General features: G+C 40.5%; 1 protein-coding gene across 1 annotated transcript in view; it reads left to right on the top strand.

Annotated features, from left to right (window-relative positions):
- The window catches only part of CNTNAP2 (contactin associated protein 2), a 1,981,254-nt gene that overhangs the window by 1,128,041 nt on the left and 832,420 nt on the right, over positions 1-20,793 (top strand). The window contains exon 10 of the mRNA XM_086687667.1: positions 7,004-7,175. Coding sequence (XP_086543793.1) covers positions 7,004-7,175 — 172 coding nt within the window. The remainder of the gene's footprint in view (positions 1-7,003; positions 7,176-20,793) is intronic.

Below are 20,793 nucleotides of genomic sequence, written 5' to 3'. Positions count from 1 at the left end.
CAACTTAGTGATTTGACAAGTGTGTACCTTACCCTGTGCTCACTACAAGTGGAACCACCATTTGTCCCATACAATGCTATTTCAATACCGTTAGCTATATCCCCCCTGTGGTCTCTTTCATCCCTATGATTCATTTCATAATGAAGCCTCTCTCTCCCACTCCCCTTTACCCATTTTTCCCAGTCCTTCACACCCCTCCCCTTTGGAAACCACCAGTTTGTTTTCTGTATTTGTGGGCTTGTTTCTGCTTTTCTGTTTGTTTGTTTGTTTGTTCATTTGTTTTGTTTTTTAGATTCCATATGTAAGTGAAATCATATCATTTTTGTCTTTCTGTGTCAGACTTATTTCACTTAGAATAATGTCCTCCGGGTCCATCCATATTGTCATAAATGGCAAGATCTCATTTTCTTGTTTGTTTGTTTCAAGTTTTTATTTAAATTTCATGTCAGTAACACACAGGGTGCATTAGTTTCGGGTGTAGAATTTACCAATTCGACAACTCTATCCATTATTTGGTGCTCATCATGATGAGTGTACTCCTTAATCCCCATCACTTATATAACCCATCCCCCCGTCTACCTCCCTTCCAGCAACCCTCAGTTTGTTCTCTACAGTTAAGAGTCTGTTTCTTGGTTTGCTTCTCTCTTTTGTTTTCCCCCAATGTTCATTTTTTGTTGTTGTTTCTTAAACTCCACGTATGAGTGAAATCATACGATATCTGTCTTTCTCTGATCAACTTACTTCACTTAGCGCAATACTCTGTAGATCAGTCTATGTCATTGCAAATGGCAAGATTTCATTCATTTTCTGGCTGAGTGATATTCCATTATATATATATATAAATATATGTATATATAAGTATATATTCTTATATATATATATATACACACCACTTCTTCTATATTCATTCATCGATTGATAGACACTTAGGTTGCTTCCGTAACTATTGTAAGTAATACTTCAGTGAACATAGGGGTGCATATATCTTTGAATTAATGTTTTGTTCTCTTTGAGTAAATACCCAGTAATGGAATTACTAGGTCATATGGTATTTCCGTTTCTTAATTTTTTGAGGAACCTCCATACTGTCTTCCATAGGGGCTGCACCAATTTGCACTCCCTACCAACAGTGCGTGAAGGTTCCTTTTTCTCTACACTCTTACCAACACTTGTTATTTATTGTCTTTCTGAATTTAGCCATTCTGAGCACCTCTTTAATTTCTGGTGCAGTCAAGTGTTACAGGATCCCAGTGTGCTTTCCCTGACCCAGCTCTGGAATCAGCCATTTCTCCAAGAAGTTGTGCTTTTATTCAGTAGAGCATCTAAGATCCGAACGAGTCGGGTACTCACTGCTTCTGGAGGTAACCCTTCTCCCAGACCGTCTTCAGGGGATGGTAGGAACCATCTGTATATTGAGCACATGCACAAATCCAGCTAGATTTATTTCCGTAACTAGCTGTATCATACTGAAAAGCACAAGGGCACTCCAAGAGAGTCCATTCCAGTCCAAACGCACAAGATCCATTCGAGATTTTACACTTTTCATCTGCACCCTCCTTTCCTGACCGTGAGAACCTGGCTCCCGCTCTCCTTGATACATTTATTTGCTCGGGTAACCTGTCTTGTAGTCAGTCTCCCAGCCATGCTGGGTGGATATGGTGTTGGCCGTCTCCGGGCACAGGCATCAGCCACCACTGAGCTCACTCTCTGCCCACTCGAGCACCCTGCTGGTCTGGACTCCAGCCCTCACCTGGAATGATTCAGCCCTCCGTGAATGATTCTGGAAGGTTGGGTGAACAGGAGAGACAAGTAGATATTTTGCACAGTCATCCTAGATGATAGTGGAAGGAAGATCGAAGTGTCTTTTTTAGCATCCTTACCACTTGCCACCAGCCTCTCCCTGACTTCCCTATACTTTCAACCAAGTATAAGTAGAGGAGTTTCATATATGTGCAGCTTTAGATCACGTCCAGTTTCAACCCTGTTGCCCGTCGTCTGCTTTTTCTGTCCCATCGAGTTAACATTGTAACTTATAACAGTTTAGATGGCCATGTTCATGTCAAAACTCATATCAGTATGTTTTCACTGATGTATTAATGAATTAAAGTTTTAAAACCGTAAAAAAATAAAGAAAAATTTAAAACCTTGCAAATACAGGTTTGTCAGCAGGAATAATAAAATACTGTGAGTGGACTTCAGATCAGGTGTGAAGTTTCACATGTGAGGTCTTGAAACGCAAATCTCCAGTGTGCCAGTTGGGTTACATAGTGGTAAAGACCCTCAAAAGAGGACAAGTTTCCCATTTCACTGGCAGAGATATAATTGGCCCTGCGGGGTAACAATTGCTGTGGGTGTCACCTTGCCAGACCACGGAGCCCAGTAATGACCCATGTGCAAACACTGCATTTTTTTTATTCCAAATTCATAGGTATTTAAAGTTCTGAGCCAAAATAAACAGAAGTTAATCTCTTCGTTCTGTATAATCTTTCTGTTAACTTGGCAGATGTCAATTAAGTTTAACTCTCTATCCATTTTATATCTATTCATTTCTGACCCCCCCCCCAAATCCCAGCTGCAAAGGTATATCTCCAAACAGCCCTGCTCTTAATCTACTGAGTAGGTTAATTCCTGAGCTTCAGAGTGGCTAATACACCGAAAGTATCGCAGGTACTAATACACTAGTGTTTTTACCGAAATTATGTTTGTACGGAAGGGCAACAAATACAGAAAATAAACAATAACGTTCTCGACCGCTGCATAAAAACTAGCTCAAAATGTAGTGGCTCAACACATTAAGAACTTATTCTCTCTTCTTTGTTTGTGGGCCAATAATTCAGGAGCAAGTTGGCTGGGAAGTTCCAGCCTCAAGTTCTTTGGTTCCTGCAGCCTCAGTCATCTGGAGGCTTGACTAGGATTGCAAGGTCTGCTTCAAGATGGCTTGCTCACGTGACCGGCAAGTTGATGCTGGCTGTTAGGTCTTATTTCCTCTCCACACGGGGGCCTCTCCGCCCAGCTGCTTGAGGTTCTGCAGAGCATAGGGTCTGGCTTCCCCAGAGCAAGTGATCCAAGAGACCGAGGTAAAGGCTCTTAGTGCGTTTTCTTACTAAGCCTTGCAAGTTACACACACACTGTCACTTTTGCAATGTTCTATTTGTCACCCGGATTCAGTGTGGGGGGGAACTACATAGGCTATGAATAGCAGGAGGTGATTTACGGCTAACTTGGAGGTCAGTTACCATGGTTTTCCCTCTGGGACACAGAGATTCGTGTCTCTTCCACATGAAAAAGCACACTTACTTCCTCCAAAGGCCCTTTAAAGTTCGCTTCTGTTTAGAGGATCTGCTACGAATCCAGTAACTTGTCATCTAAGTCATGTTCGTACCAAAATGAACCTCTTAGTGAAGTCTAAGAACAGAGGAAGTTATTCAAGTACAGCTTCTCATCTGAAGACCTAGCAACAGGTTTTGTGCCATCCACACACTCAGCATACGCAAGTCAAGTAGGCATAGAGTAACCGCTTCAGACCCTTTGACTCCAGAGGGAGAAATAAGCTATACGCAGAAGCAGGTGGTCCATGGTGGTTCTAAAGTCCAATCATGTACATGTTGGTAATTCCTGGATTAGGACCCAGTTCTGCTATTTCCTGGAAGTGATTTTTCATGGCTCAGACATAGCTCCATTCTGTACTCTCTCTGTGCCTTTTAATCCAAGCTGGTGGCAGTACCACGGGTGCAGTTCTCTCATCAACCGTTCCGATGAGCGTTGTTCTGGTTACTCCGGTAGGTAAATGCCACATCCACAATTGGATAGAGAGAAGCTTTTTGTTTGTTGGTTTTACGTTACACTTCTGCTAACATGTTAAGGGGAAAATGCCCTTAACCTCATTAAAACCCTTATTTTTTAACTCAGAGGATCTGTAAGACATGCCAGTCAGCTGCCTAGGCATGCTGTAGTCTCACTGAGTGGTCCTTTGAGGCACTACCTAATCCATTTTGGAGGTCTGACCGTGAATTTCACAGTCACACTTCATTGTCATCTTTATCTTATTTTTTATCAGCAGTTGATCTTTTTTTCTTTAAAGTTTATTTACTTTATTTTGAGAGAGAGAGAGAGAGAGAGAGTGCGTGCACGCAAGAGCAGGAGATGGGCAGAGAGAGAGGGAGAGAGAGAGTCCCAAGCAGGCTCCATGCTGTCTGCACAGAGCCTGGCTCGGGGCTTGAACTCAAAAACTGTGATCCCGTGACCTGAGCCGAAATCAAGAGTTGGAGGCTTAACCCGAATGAGCCACCCAGATGCCCCTGGTAGTTTGCCTGGAAGAGACTAGAAATGAGAAAACACTTTATTTTCAAGTTGATCAAGTCCTGCTTTCTTCATATTTAATGTGCTTTTTTTAAGTGTTTTTTTTTTTTTTTTGCCTCTTCTTCTTCCCCTCTTATTGTAAGTAGAAGATGTTCAGTTTTCTCTGCCTGAAGTGTCCTTAGCTAGGTTACACAATTCACTACGTATAAATTTTCCTTTCCAGATTATCATGATTTATCAGACCTTCCACTGCAACAGAGCCAGCATGCAGTTTTCCGTCATCACCAGTCGCATTTATTCCTCACTTTCTTTGACGCCATTACTGATGACCTCCTCGAGAGCCGCGAGGCTTGTGCTCTTAGCCCTCTCCAGGCCTGTCCAGCTCCCTTGTACCTTTTGATCCCTCAGTTACCCACATCTTTAGGTTTTTGTTACAATTCCCTCCCAGGACCAGATCTATTATTAGGTATTCATTATTGCATAAACAAATCACCCCCAAATTTAATAGCTTAACACCATGCTTTAGTATTTCCCATGGGCCTCTCCACAAGACTCTTCCGGTGTGATCAGTTAGCAGTCTCAGAGACCAAGCCGGATGCTAGCATCAGAAGTCACACACGGCCACCTCTTCCTAGCTCTCCACTGACCACGGAGTCAGCACTAATTCAGTGTAGAAGGAGACTATGAATGGGTACGGACACCAGAGGCAAGGATTAATGGACTTCCTCTTGGAAACGTTAAAGGTGATGTAAGGAAAGGAAAAAAAAACCCTAAATTTTCAATGGATATATAGTAACTTGTCCTATAATATCCTCTCCTAGAACGTATCCCATGTGAAAAAGTGCAAGGCCTTCACAATTTCAAACTCCAGAATTTGGGCCAGACGGAACATTGTTGTGAGTGACTGATGAAGTCTTGTTTTGTGAACTTAATTATGTCCAGTTCATAGCACTGTGTGTGTTACACAGCTGCCTTGCTTCAGAGAAGCTCTTGTTCTCACAAACAGATCTGTTCATTTTGAAACATTGCAAAGCTAGTGTGGATATTTCGAGACTCCCAAGTAGTCAAAAACCAGAACCAAATGATCGTCTTGTTAAGAGTAGTCAATAAAGTTACAGCTGGATGTTTTCTCTCTGCTAAATTTAGACATTACACTCCATTCAATTTTCTCTTGATTAAACAGATTGAAAATCATATGTATGCATACAACTAGTCTAAATGGACCACTTGCTTAAGATCAGCAGTTTTCTGAGGAGACTAACTCAAAGCCAAAGGAAAAAAATGTGACTTAGGGAAAAAATATATATGCTGTATGTTTGACTTCGCAGTACAGCCTTCTCGGTGTTGTTTTTTAAGCCAAGAAATTTGTTTACATGGAATCCTGTTTTTACCTACTACTGTGTTGTTGGAAGATGATGTACAGATGCGTGATTAACTCTTAAAGGGAATTCAAATGATAATGATTAGCCTTTAAATAGCATAACTCATTAATAATGGAAGAAAGAAGGTTTCTCTGGTCCTGAACTGCTATTACTAGTCAAACGGGACATTTAAAAACAAATCACTTCATTGTCAATTTTTGGGAAAATTTCTACTGGAGTCTCACTTTTGTCCACTTAGTGACACGTCGTGATTGCAACCCATTCTGTATGAATTGTTTCCTTTCTACAGATATAATATTAGATTGAAATGAATATGATAGAAACTTCAGAATTTCAAGCAGACAAATTAGTACAGTTTGAATTTGCTCTGGCAGGTACATTTGGTGTGAGGAGCGATATGAAAAGTAGATGATTTTTGAGACTTTCTGGAGATACTTAATGGGATAGAGAAATATTTTTTTCCTGTGTCCTACAAATTTAAAACACATCATAAGAATTAGGCATTTGCTATTGAAAAGGCATTTAGGTAACTGGTGTTGATTTTTTAGAGTTATTTTGTAAGAAAAATTTTAATATCTGATTTTAGACTTGGTATCTGTATGTTCTATTCCTTAATAGAAACAGTAGTATTTACTCTTCTGTTGTTTTGCTGTTGATTCTCTTTTTAGTTTCGTTTCTTATCATTTATGGTTCCTATACTCTATTAGGTATATAACATGGCTATTCAGAGCAAAGTGGCTGAATCTTGTGCCTAATTTTATTTCTTTCTAATGTTTCCTTGGATTACAAATTGAGAAATCATTTGTGACGCAAATGTCTCTTTGGATTGAGTTAGACATTAATCCATAAAAGAAATCCACCATAATAAATAATGGTTTAACTTCTTGAGCTCTGAATCACAGGCCTCTAGGGAATTAAGAAAAAAGAAGTAAATACTAACGGCATAAAACGAAGTCCGTGGTACAGTTGTGAAAAGCCTAAAGTTATAACGTTTTCATCTCTGAAGAGAGTCCGGTGAGGAAGTATAGCGGCGAGCCTTCGAGAGCGGAGGGACAGAAAGATGTGACCAAGAGAGAAAGAAGATGTCACAGAGACAATATGAGGGATGGTAGCCCCTGAGAGAAACATTCACCCAGGTTCAGCCCTTCCTTCTTCCCTTGAAATAATATCTCTTTCTCCAAAGAGCCCATTCTTCTGCATTGACTATGACATCAGCAAGGATCAACCAGACAGGATGGCCGTGGCAGGGAAAACACCCGGAGGAAATTTCGTGAAGCGTGTACTACACAGAATGTAACTTTCTCACTTCTTCCCTCTTGCAGGTTTTCTGAACCAGATGAGTAACTCCAGTCACTCCGTCCTTCAGCCTTCGTTCCAAGGATGCATGCAGCTTGTCCAGGTGGATGACCAACTGGTGAATTTATACGAAGTGGCCCAGAGGAGGCCGGGGAGTTTTGCGAATGTCAGCATCGACATGTGCGCCATCATAGACAGGTACGCTCTTTCTGTCCTACCCCAAACTTGTCTACACTTTCTAAATTCACGTTTTTGTTGTTGGGCGAGAGAAACACACGTGCACACACACCCTGTAAGAGGTGAGGCGAGGGGAGCCACCCGTCATGCCGATGGCGTATTTGTGATTTTAGCGGTGCCATTTATATCGGGACGTGGATAAATATATAAATATATGGCAGAACAGTCTGTTATCACACAAACCTCCCTCAGCAGACGCGATTATTATGCAGGTAGTTTTGCAAACAACAGCTGATTTATAAAGGGGCTCAGTTTATTTTTACTTTTGCTTCCTACTCCCACAAGCAGAAATGTCCCCTTCTCTCCTTGTCTTGGTCACGACTCATCCTCAGCATATTGTCCCCTCTCAAGCCCTTTCCTGAGGGAAAGAAGCTTTAAAAAATGTTGGCAGGCAGTATGGGAATTTACTGAAGCAGAATATTTAATGTAATTGAGCCTGCTTATAAAATATACTGAAATATTGCAAAATCTAATCTGTATTCGTTTTTGCAAATCTGGGGAGGAGCTTTTTTATAAAAACTTAGTTGACTTCTCACAGAGTAGAAAGATACAGCTCTTACATGAAATATTATGACATCATTGCATACATTAACTTTAATGTACTTCTAAAAAGTGCCTTTAATTCCAGCATAAAAAATATTCCTTTGAGATGTTTTGTCCATAAAGAAACTATATCTGACTTTGTGTTGAATTTAACCTGGTGAATTTAGGTGATTTTCTACACTACTTTCAAAGTTTTTATGATAGGGCTATCCTATTCTGAAAAATAATTTTATTAATGTTGTGTTTTGGAAGATGGAAGTTTTAGAAGTCTCCGTCTGTCTCCAGCAAAGTGTAGACCATCAGTCTCTGATTTTATTTTCATTTAAGAGGAGATCCTTGGGGAAGTCACTCAAAGACACATAATGAATCTTAAAAATATGTAAAATCATCTGTAGTGAAGTAAGTTTGCTTCTATATAATCTCAATAAAATAATATCTGCGTGAATGGTAAATTACAGTTTAAATGATGGATCTAGAATGTAACATTTTAAAGCCTTAACATCTTTATAATAAGACTTGATGACATAGCACAGTTCTTATTTCTATTACATATTTGCAAATAGTCATCCTGATAGCCTAAACAATTTATATTTAAACACAACAGTGAACAATTTTAATGGAAATATATTCCCAATTTTTGAACCATCAGCGATGTAATAGCTATTATTTCTGCCTAAAGCAAGTGGTAGCAACAATCAGAAAAACTGAAAGATGACTGTTCTAAGACCAGACTTTGTGATGTTTGATATTTAGCCATAAATTTTTATTAATTGTTTTCCATACAGGAAGATTTTCCTTCTTAGCAATAGGTAGACAGAATATTGAGTTATTTTAGTGCCTTGTCCATTTTCCATGTCAGTAGCTTTAATGTTACAATAATCTCTGTCAATAATACCCAAGTTAGTCCACTCAGCTTTTGTAAACAGCCTAGATTTTATGGTTATGTTGCCATTTCGCTTCAAATAGCGTGTGTCCCGGGCACTATATTTAAGTTGTTTGCTACTAAAGAAGTATGGATGATATGTTGAGGCTTTAATGTTTTACTTCCATGGAGAGACAAGGTGCTAAATTGGCTCCAAAAGAATGAATGAGATTTTTGTAAATGAAGGGAATGGAAAATGGCACCTCTGATGAAGGTAAATACACAAGAAAAGGTGAAGAATTGGGACTTCAAATTTCAATTTTTGTCAGATACAGGAATATACAGATTTTTTTTTTTTTTTGCCAAAATGGGTCAGTCTCATTGTCCATTTTGCCAAGTGTCCTGTAGCTGATGGAGTAAGGAATAGGTCTCTCTCAACCTCCAGAAGGATAAGCCAAGAGAAAAGGGGAAGTTGTCACCTCTGACATGTGACGCAATTCCAAAGCCCAGTAGGGCATCCATTTTCTGCTTGCTCTGTTTTTTGAAGGCAGTGATTGTTTTTTTTTCTAACTGAGTTGTAACTGACATGTAACTTTCAGATGTAGAACACAGTGAATTGGTATTTATATGTATCGCAAAGCAATCACCAGAGCAACAGCTTATGTACGTGAATTACCAATATGTAAAAGAGCAGATTTCTTTACTCACCTAAAATGTTTCAGTTCAAAATATTAATCTGTGAAGTGTTATATTTTTGTATATATGATACAGAACTGTATTCACCTTATTCCAACCATTGAGGAGCTCATTGATGAGTTAACCCTCAATCTGTGTCTTTCCATATGAGAGTACCAGTGGTTTTAGCCTGTCCTCGTAGAGCGGTGACCCACCAGATACACCGTAATGATATATTCCCTGCCCATCTCTGGTTTGGTATTTTCCCCCTTACTAACTAAAATTTTGCAACAGCCCCATCGCTGCCATTTTATTTTCAAACTCTAAATTTCCCCTAAGTAAGCCTACACTGGCTCTTTCAAATTTCAGCTTGATTGATTTGAGAGCTATTTTGGCCGGCGGCGTGGGGGTGGGGGGAGGATAAATGAGAACATAGGGGAAAAAAAAATAGAAAAGCTACCACAGGCACATTTTTTATGACATGTTTGGAGATAATAGGAGCAGCTGCAATGATTCGATGAGTAAAACTTTGGGAACTAGTTTGGGGAAGATGATTGTACAGGGGTTTTGCTGTGTGTCATGCTGGGATACCCTATGATTTGAACTTCTTTTTCTTTCTTCGCGTGTGGATTTACATGAAGCTTGTTTTATTTACTTGTTTGTTTTCGGAGCACAGCAATGAATCAAGAAAAGAGCAAGCGTGCCAAGCCATAGAATCATTCATTCAGTAGTATTTTCTGAGTATATCCGTGGTGCCAGGCACTCACTGTTCTAGGCACTAAGGATGCCTCATTGAACAAAATAGAGATCCTTGGACTTGGAAAGCTCACATTCTGAGGAAAGGGGAAGAAGAACAAATGTAATAAGTAGATTTTGCAGTAAGTTTGAAGAAATAAGTGCTATTAAAAAAAAAAAAAAAGTAGGCCAACTGGAGGACCATCATTCCAAGAGAGTGAGGTGTCGGGTTGCAATTTAAATAGATTGGTCAGAGTCAGCCTCATTGAAAGATAATAATAAGTTCAAGACCTGAAAGAGGTAATAGAATTTGCCGATTCTTTTGGCAAAGAGAATAGTCAATGCAGAGAGAAGAGTCCATGCAGCGAGGCGGCCTGGCATGATCTAGGATCAGCCAGGGCCAGGGGGGCAAGTTTGGAAGGAATAGGAGTAGAGCTGCGGGTGAGGAGGCCAGAGCAATTCTAGAGGTCAAGTCCTGCAGAATCACAGGCTTTTTTTTTTCTTAACAATTTGGCTTTGATTTTGAGGGAATTAAGGAACCATCGCAGGTTTCTGAGTAGAGCAATGGCAGGATCCAGCTTACAGTTTAAAAGAATAACTCTCACTGTGGGAAGAGGAAAGGTAGAAGCAGGGAGCTTCTTGTAATCCAGGTGAGAGATGCCGGTGGCCTAAGATCAGGGTGCTGGCATGAGAGGTCGTGAGATGTGGTCAGTTCTGAAAATATTTAAGAGTGGAGTCCATCGTGTGTCTTGATGGACTAAGTAGAAGAGTTAGAGGATTAACCCAAACTATTTAGTAAAAGCAACTGGAAGGAAGGAGTTGCCATATCCCAGTGGGAAGACCAGTGGTCGAGAAGGTTGGTCAAGGGTTAAGAAAAAATATCAGGAGCTAGTGTTGGGCATGAGTTGAAGGGTCTATTGGACACAAGTGGAGTTGTCAAAAAGGCAGCTGGAGATATAGATATAGATATAGATATAGATATAGATATAGATATAGATGTAGATTTATATATATGAAACAAGCATGTACCTGCAGATTACACAATGAAATGTTGTGTCTGAAAACATCTCCATGTTTGCCTGTTGAGGGCCTCCCGTGTCTTGAGCTGTATTTCATAGACAGTATAGACCTGGAAGGCGAGAAGAAGAATAGTGGGCAGGAAGCCTCTTCCAATATCAGAAGCTTGTAGCTTTACCCTTTGAAGGGTATTCTATGGCTAGAATATTCTCTGAAAATGATAAAATACCTAGCACATAGCTTCTTTGTTTTTCCCTGCATGATTGTCGCCTTTTATCTGCTCCTACTGCCCTGGTATTGTTGGATCCTTGTGACAAACGTCTTCAGGTCCCGACTCAACTCCTGTCCGCAACCCGTGTCTCTCTAACCTCTTTGTAGGTGCAAATATCTGAGAGCCAAAAGCCTGCAAAACACGCCTGTAACTGTCTAGAGTTGGCTTTATTCACTTCCTCCCACAGGATAGCACGAAGGTGGGGTTGGGCCGGAAGCAGTTAGGGAAGGGAATCGGGAATGAGTCCTGGCAGCTATGGGTCAGAATTTATCAACTAAGAGAGTTACCGTCACAGACCGTGGACCTTGTGAATTCATGTGGAGCTACCGCTTGACTCGCTTGTCTCTGACTCTTCCCTGGGACATCTGGGATGAAGAAGGTGGGGTTAAAATATTTTGAGCTTAAGTAGGTGGTATTCGTGACTGGTCTGGCAAAATACACCTGTAAGAGAAGAAATTCCTGTTTATTTAAGCTGCTGTGAGTCAAGTTTTGTTTTTCTTGAAGCCAAAAGTGTCCATCCTTCCCCCATCCTCCACTTCTAAAAGCAACCAGTATAGTCTTTTTACCAGAACACAGAGGAACCAACTCCCAAGTATGGAAATGGCTTTGAGAGAAAAGATGGTAACATTTATCTTAGGGTATATTGAGTTGCCTGCCAGTGATGTCCCCAAGAGACTGAACTTGGGGGACTAAATGGCCGTTTAGAGGCCAAAGCAAATACATATTCTTAGAATCGGCAGCTGGTAGGAAAAAAATAGTAAAAGCAGTTCATTAGAATTCAACTCTTATTTACCTTAGCTGTAAATATAAGAAGAAGCAAAATCAGTAAACATCCCAATAGCACAGAGAGTGGAAAGGGAAGAGTAAATTGTCCCAACTTAACCACAGCCCTCAAAATTACCCCTTGAGAAACTGAATACACTGGATCCTATTTTTGAGTTAGTAATTACGTCTTCATTATATTTGTGGATGGAAGTGCATAATCACTTTTATTTTTATTTTTTAGTTCAATGCTTTCCTTTCAAGAACATCTACCCGCTTTGATTTATTATTCCTTGAAAGAAAAGAACGCGTATATATTTTTTATAAGAGCATTTAAATAGGGGTTGGAGGGGCGCCTGGGTGGTGCAGTCGGTTAAGCGTCCGACTTCAGCCAGGTCACGATCTCACGGTCTGTGAGTTCGAGCCCCGCGTCAGGCTCTGGGCTGATGGCTCGGAGCCTGGAGCCTGCTTCCGATTCTGTGTCTCCCTCTCTCTGACCCTTCCCCGTTCATGCTCTGTCTCTCTCTGTCCCCCCCCCCCCAAAAAAAAAAAAAAAAAAAAAAACGTTGAAAAAAATAAATAGGGGTTGGATAGGTACAGTGTCTGTCTCTAAACCAAGCTGACTCTGTTGGAAAGGTGCACAACGAGTAAGTAGATTAATATTACGAGTCAGAGGAGATCACAAGTTTCTATAAAATCAGGTTTAAAATCTACAGGCCTAACTTAGATGATGCATACATGTAACATTCTTTATTTTCTTTTTTTTTTCCACTTTCTTTATTTTCTAAAATGGATCTTCATTTACTCAGAAGCTCCCATTTCCACACAGTAGAAGAAAAAAATCAACATTTGAACTTGTACATTTGGAAATCCTAATAACTTTATGTGTATATTACATATTATATGTACATATAATATTTAGTCAATGTGGGATCCAAACTTAGAGTCAAACTCCTTCTTTTTAGGCTCTCGTCCCATTTCAAGTGGCCTTGACCCCTCCAGCATGACTCTTGGTTCAGAGCCAAACAACTTACGCAACAGTGGGTCTGTTCCACGTGCTCTACTCACATTCCTTTTGGCCTCCCTTAAGGTCTCCAGCCTGCTGAATGTTCTAGACTTGGCCTCTGTCCCAACCGCCCACCGCTCTGGCATCTGTTTCTGCTGACCATGGGATATGCCTTAGCTACTGCTGGGATCTGTGTGACGTGGCGACCCTTCCCAGTTTGTCCGGGACGGTTGCATTTAGCACGGAGAACCAGGTGCCGGGAGTACTCTGTTCTGGGTGCAGCAGGGTGATTGGTCCCTCGAGACGCGTGCATCCTCTGCCCTCCTCCAAATTCCCTTTCTCTTGTCTGCCAGCCCCCTAGGCATTTTTAACAGACCTCATAGGGACATGCTGTGATGTCTGGATCTCTTGCCAACTGCACGTAAGCCAAAATGAATCATGGCCTATGTGAAGGGGTGGGGGTGTTCGGTGGGGACAGCGGTCATGGGCCCCCCATTTCCTCAGCTTGCCATGCTTCCGTATCTGCAGCACCCCCCTCAGGCTGACACGAGTCTCTGTGAATCACATTGCCAAAGGCAGCACTCAGGGCACAAGCCACCGCTCACGAAGGACATCCAAAGTGAACACGCCCTCCTGCACTAATGCTGAGGTGGTGGGGGAGATCGCTGCTCAGAACTTAAAACTGTTTTAACATTCGGGGCACCTGTTTTTGCGCTCCGACACCCGGCTCTTTCGAACCAAAAGCCACTTGGTCCTAGCCTATCTTGGCAAAATTGAATCCACAGGACTGCTAACTTTTTGTTCCAGTCCAGAGTCCTGAAGCGAACGCTCCCAGCCCCGACTCCCTGTGACAATGTCACTGATGCTCTGCGTGGACAGCACAACACAAGAAGAATTTCATAGAAAATACACAAAAGCCAAACTTTGAATTGAAATACCCCAGAATGATTTCTATCACAGGAAAGAGGAGGCCTATCTCACAAACATGGCTGTTTTTGTAGGGACGACATTTATTCCAGACTTTCTTTCTCTTTCCCCTGGGTCTTGCTAACTGCAAACTGCCAGCCTGAGTCTAACATCTTTTCCTACATTTGCAGGCTGACCGTCCCCCGTCTTTCTTGACGAATGTTCATGTCGTGAGTTAGGCTGATGTCAGGCTGTGCCTGCACGTCTCTTACATTAGGAAACGTTTTGTCTTTTATTACTCAAACTGCAGGCTTCTGGGCATATCTCGCTTTTGCATCAGGGTAATTATGCCACAGGGGTAAAGGAGGCAGAAAGCGCCCCAGGTAAACCACACTGTTTAAACTTGTGCCCGGCTCCATTTTGACAATATGGTGACTGATCTCATCAAACCCCAAAGGAACGAGGAGCCGATCACCTGGAACTTATTCTGGGAGACCTGGAACCAATGAACAGTTTTTTAGGCAGGATGCTGGAGTTTCTTTTGCGGGGGCGGGGGGGGGGGGAATATCCTTCAAAAATACCTTTAGGACAAGAATTATTCAGGGTCCTAAAACCATACCACCAGATCAAAATAAGCAAAACACAAGACTAGTTACATAATCCAGCTTTATTTTCTTGTGTGACTGTTCACATTGTGATTCTTTATTCTAGATGTGTCTGCCTCATCACCCTGTTCCCCATCTTGGATTCCACTGATTTTATATTCCTGTTTATATTGAAGCATTTAAGCCATAGTCTTCTATCCAGCACAAAAACATAAGCTCAGTGACCTGAAAATATCACACACCCAGGTGAACCCATGTTCAAGTCCGTTGCCTCTCTGAAGTGGTTTCAAAGTGATTTTGTTTTTTCAGCACAAATAGAGTACTAGAGTGACAAAACTTATTAAAAAAAAAAAAAAAGTACAGTAGTGAAACGCCAGAGGAGATAACTCTCCTAGGAGAAAAAGGAGAAGAAAATAGTTGAATTAACCATTTTAAGATTCAACAGCAGCTTTATTCTTCTTTGATGTATTGCATGTATTAGGACAAAAGAAACTATATTTGCTTTTGGCATGGCATATAGCTGTGCTTTGACATTTAAATCCCAAGGAAAGCCTAGTGCATAAAAGTAATGTCAGAAAACAGTTATGTGTTTGAAGATAAGCAAAAAGGAGAAAGAGAAATGATTTTAACATGTAGCTAAATCAACCACAGAGAAAGACTTAAATGAGTCATTAACTTGTATATTTTGCTTTTGATATTAGATTACCTGAAAAATAAAAATGAAAGCGAACAATTTAAAAATACACATTTGAAATATCTGTCCAGAAATAGTTTCTTCTTAACACTTTTGTCAATTACGTAGATATATGGCAAAATTCTGATGGAACCCCGAGAAGTCATTCAACTGCCCTGCCCTTAAGCTGACTTTACAGAGGAATAGACACTCTCCATTCTCTTTGTAAATATGGAGAATGATCCCTGTCACCTGGTGGAGGAAGAGTCTTTGAAGTAGCAGGTGCGGCTTCACCTTCCATGTGTTGTGCTTAACCACACGTTGTGAGCGAGAGGCACTGGTTCATGCCCAAATATGTTAATGCAAGTCATACTTGATATTGTAATATCATGGTCTAATTAAGTACCAAACACATCTTCAAAGGAGTGGAGACAAAAAGAAACAATTTCTGTTAAAACCAAACCAAAAGGTTTTAGAAAGATAAGTGGCTAAAAGCAAAACCCTAAGGGTAGGCATGGACAAGCTGACTGTAAAAATTCACAAAGGTTCATTGGTTACTTCAGTTTTCCCTGCATTTCAAGAAATCCAAACTAGAAGTTGAGCGTGATGATGCTTTATGGAACTGGTTCTTCAGAAAAGATGGTGGATTGGAATTGTAGAATTCCACTCAGTGGGCCCAGAGCAATTCCCTCTGACCAGTGACTCACTGAATTTACATGACATAGGGTTTTAAGTTAAATTAAAATGGTTAAGGTGTGTATCCTTTTAATGATTTGTTTCTTTACCTCATTAAATGATTTCTTTCTTTACTTCTGCCATTCCCTAATCTGAAAAAAAAATAATGAAATTAGAATCCACTTTTTTTTTCTTTTGCTTTCTTCATTCCAAATATTGCAGAGGGTAGGGAGAAAGAGAATGGAGAAGATGGGGAAGGAGAATAGGATGGAAGGGAAGGGAGGAAGGAAGGAAAAATAGGAGGTCATAAAATGGTTTCTGGTGTGTTGGTATCGGACATTTCTACTTTAAAACAGAAATCAGAGGTAAAAAATTAAAGGGTGTTTATTTTTTATAGGCGTTTAAAAATGGCATTTTCTTTGAAAATTTCCCTTTGCTATTGAAGTGATCCGTAACCTGAGAAGAAAGAGAATGGAGTCGTAGATTTTTCTATGCCATAAAAAACAAAAACAAAAAACCCCCACAGTTTTCCTAAGGCTTGGGACTTGTCATTACTTTTATTTTATTTGTTAATTGAACAGAAGTACTTCCTCTCTCTGTGGTTGCATGTACATTACCTGAAACTAGTTTCAAATGGGCAAAAAGCTTAGCTTTTTAGACAACATTGTCTAAAATTCTATAAGGCGCCCCTTGCCACATTAGAGATAAATACTTCATCATCTGTGTCTATGAATTCATTGAGGAACTTATTAGAGTCTGAATCTCATTTTGTTTACCAAATTCCACTTACATCAAAAAGAATGTTGCATGAGCAAGGGAGCCATGCAGCTGGAAGGGGTAGGGAATATGTATGTTTTGGAATGTTTTTGAAAAGTGAATCTGTAACACATTTTAACGAACAAAATTCCATATCTGAAAAGGATTCCTTAATTTGTAAGTAGATTGGTTTAAGCAGACTTACCTACAATTGTGATAAGGATAGATTCTCTAAGTACCAGACAGCAGTTGTTTATGGGATTAATTTTGTTTGCCTTTAAGGAGTACTACCTTCAACCTTTTAGTCCAGTGGTTTCCTGATCTTTGGTTCTTTGGCACAGTCCCCAAAATGTTTCATCAACTTGAGACTTATTTTCATGGACACACCACTCTAAAGACCCTCTCTGGGCAAATGAATGTGACACTAAAGTGATTTTTTTTCTTGAAAGTTTAAGGCATTCAAAAATTAAGGGCAAAAGAGAAACCTTTAAAATTTTTAAGGGTAACATATCTGAAATGAGATAGACGCACCATCTACAAAGAGGCACATGGTTCCTTTATGAACTCAAGAGACATATGTTAATCCCCTAAGAAGCTCAGACACTGGTACTGGTCTACACAACAAGAAAGCCACAGGATGTGAAATAGAATCTCTTCTCACAGGGAATACACAAATGTAGCCGTGGGAATAGGAAACATTCATGAGACGTTTAAAAGCTATGTTAAGAAGCACGTGCTTCTGGATCACCACAGAGAATGTTTTCTACAGGAAATTAGTAGAGACCTACCGGGGCCTGCCGTGGCTGAAGGAGGCTTCTGAGAAGAACATGTTGACGTTGAGAGGAATGGGTAGCCTTTTTTTAGAGGAAAGGGAAAGAGCATGCCAGGTGAGAGCAATGAGCCGAAGTACAGAGACACAGATGGCCAAGTCATATTTCTGAAACAGTAAAGTGACCATTTAGACTAGAGCAGGAAGTTTGTGTGGGGGGGGTCATGGTTAGAAAGATATGCCATTCATTCATTTGTTCATCCATCCATTCATTCCACATTCATTCAGTGATTACCTACCACGTGCCAAGGAGAGCCTTAGTTTTGATGAATAAAATATAACCTTATGGAACTTACATTCTTACTGACTAGTAAAAGAGACATTTTACAAACCACAATTATTGAAAAACCTGAGAAATTCTAAAACTGAGGTATACACAGGGGATGGCAGTGGCGTGAGATTTCCGATAAGGATGGAGGAGATTGCCCAGAGGAACAGTTCGCAGGTATACCAGAAGGACCTTCCAGCTGGACGGGAGGCACATGCCAAAGGTCACGGGTGTGAGCGACAGAGAGACTTGTAGGGAACTCAAGGACTTATGGTAGGGTCTTCCAGAGTTTGGCAGCTATTAGTAGGAAGTTAGAAACATAGTGTGAAGGTCTGAGGCTAGAAATTTAGGGAGAACCTATTGGAAAAAGGTCTACTAAAAAGATTTTAATTTGTCCTCTGGACAGTTAAGGAATTACTGAAGGATTTGCAGGAAAATACCTTTTGCATTACTGACATTCTGTTCCGATGATCTGAACAGAGGTGTTGAGAGCCTGAACTATTGGTATAGTGATAGGAATGGATGGAAGAGGGTAAACCCAAGGTGTTTAGGATTTGGGGTAAGCTCATTAGATATGGAGGTCAGAAAGGTATTGGTGGGAAAGAGAAACTGGTTACAGAGTGAGAAAAAGCTTTAATGGAAGACTAAGTTATCTTCACAAGTCCCCTGAACAACGTCTTAACTGAATATATTTTCGTGATGGTAGTATTTGCTTCAATCGGAGGAAGGTTCTTCTGTGATATAGAAAATTGTGAATATTAGTAGTGGCAATTGAGCATTTGAGGGCAATTGACCTCTTTGAGGTCAAAGAGAGAAAGCTAAAATAAGTAAAGCTGGGCTAGAAGTGCAGGTAATGGCATAGTGGAATAAAGAGGAAGACAGAGGAGACCGAAGCTGTCCGTCCAATATGTAGCCACTCGTCAAATGGGACTTCTGGGCACTAAAACAGAGATGGCTTCTAATCGAGCTGTGCCACACATGTGAAATACACACTAGATTATGAATACTTAGTGCAAATAAAAGAATATAAAATATCTCAATAATTTTAATTGATTTCATTTTGTGTTAACTGTATTATTGAAATCAATTTCACCTCTTTCTCTTTAATGCAGTTATCATAAAATTTAAAATTATATATGGCATGCAGCTCTTCTGATACTTATATTGGATAGTGCTCGTCTAGAATCTCTAGACAGTTTCAGCTGGATACTTTTGCAACCGAAAAGGGCTCTCCTGCCTCTGTGTTGGTCTTTTCCAAAGGTGACTTAAAAGACTCATGCAACTTCTGATAAGACTCAATAAGTTGTCCTTTAGAATTATTTTATTTCAGAGACAATGGAGATTCCCAGAAGGTCTGTGAAACTGGCATCAGTCTGAAATTCTCAGTCCCTTTTAATTAGTTAGAAGTTTCCTTAAGCCCTGAATCTGCTTGCAATGCCATCTCCAGAGAAAATCTTTACAGACTCAGAAGCCAGATGTGTTGGTTTTCTCCTGAATATTAATTCCCTATTCATTAAAAATAAAATAAAAAGTTTCCAATGAAAAAAAGAAGCCTAAATTAAGTAGGCAATATTTTAGTCGAGCACAAGTTAGAACTTCTTGGTTCAAAGATTAATTTTGGGGACACCTGGGTGGCTCAGTCAGTTGAGTATCCAACTCATGGTTTCGGCTCAGGTCACGATCTCACAGTTTGTGAGTTCGAGCCCCGTGTTGGGCACTGCCGTTGGCAGCATGGAGTCTGCTTGGGATTCTCTCTCTCTCTCTCTCTCTCTCTCTCCCTCTCTGTCCATCCCTCCCCTTCTCACTCTCTCTCACAGTAAATTAAAAAACTTAAAAAAAGATTTTTTTTTCCGCTAAAGTATCTGTCATTCATTCAAATGTGTATAACTTAATATCTGTGAAGTAACAGGTTGGGTCTCAATTAGGAATTGCTTTCAGGTTCTAGGAACAAAGATCCAATTACACTTTATTAGACAAATCTAAAATTTCTCATGTTACATGTCAGAGGTCCGAAATAGACAATCCAAGCTTGTATGGTAACTCTTAGAAGCAATGAGAGATCCAGACTCGAACATTTTGCTCCAGTTTCCTTCGCTCATGTTTCCATTCTCCCAGTCACAAAACAGCTGCCAGAACCCCAGCCATTTCATCTGCTTTTCATGAAGAATGTAGAAGGGCCCGCTTCCCCCTTTTAACAAGTCTTACAAGTTCAAGTTCCGTGCACCACTTCCACTTACATCTCTCGGGCCAGATTTAGTCATGACTAAACCCAACAGTGGGTTGCAAGACAGAATGGGAATGCTAGTCTCTTATTCTCGTCTAAATGTCCTCTACAGAGACCAACTCAAATTAGTCCAAGTAAAGACAACTTACCGTCAAGCTACACATGAAACAATTAAGGAAGTATGTATAGAAATTCAAAAGAAAGTGTCTGAACAGCGGGATGGCCACAAAATTTGCCAAAAAACTGTGCTGCTTTTGAGAATCAAAGAGATATAGTGGGCATGAATTGGTCCTACACCGAACAAGCCAAGATTCACGGTCACCGTACCTAACATGTGTGGACCTCCCAGAGACTGAAATGAGAGGAAGTTCGTGATTCAACACAGCTTTAAAAAAGTGTTTTTAATGTTTATTCATTTTTGAAAGAGAGAAGGAGAGCACGAGGAGGAGAGGGGCAGAGAGAGCGGGAGACACAGAATCCGAAGCAGGCTCCAGGCTCCGAGCCGTCAGCACAGAGCCCGAGGCAGGGCTCAGACTCACAAACCGCGAGATCATGACCTGAGCCGAAGTCAGACGCTTAACCGACTGAGCCACCTAGGAGACCCCAAGACAGTTTTCAAGGCACAAATTCATGGGTGTTCACCCAGACACTCTGCCTTAACATATCTGAGCTATGATGCATTCATTTTCCCCCTTTAATCCGTAAACCAACAAGATTGCTTTGCATGTGGTTTTCGGTTTTTTGTTTTTTTTGTACTCTGGAATTTTGTGAT

Source organism: Puma concolor, chromosome A2, assembly GCF_028749965.1.
Source record: "Puma concolor isolate L17-30 chromosome A2, mPumCon1.1.hap2, whole genome shotgun sequence".
Classification (NCBI taxonomy): domain Eukaryota; kingdom Metazoa; phylum Chordata; class Mammalia; order Carnivora; family Felidae; genus Puma; species Puma concolor.
Note: the sequence above shows the minus strand (reverse complement) of the source record. Positions and strands in the feature narration are given on the sequence as shown.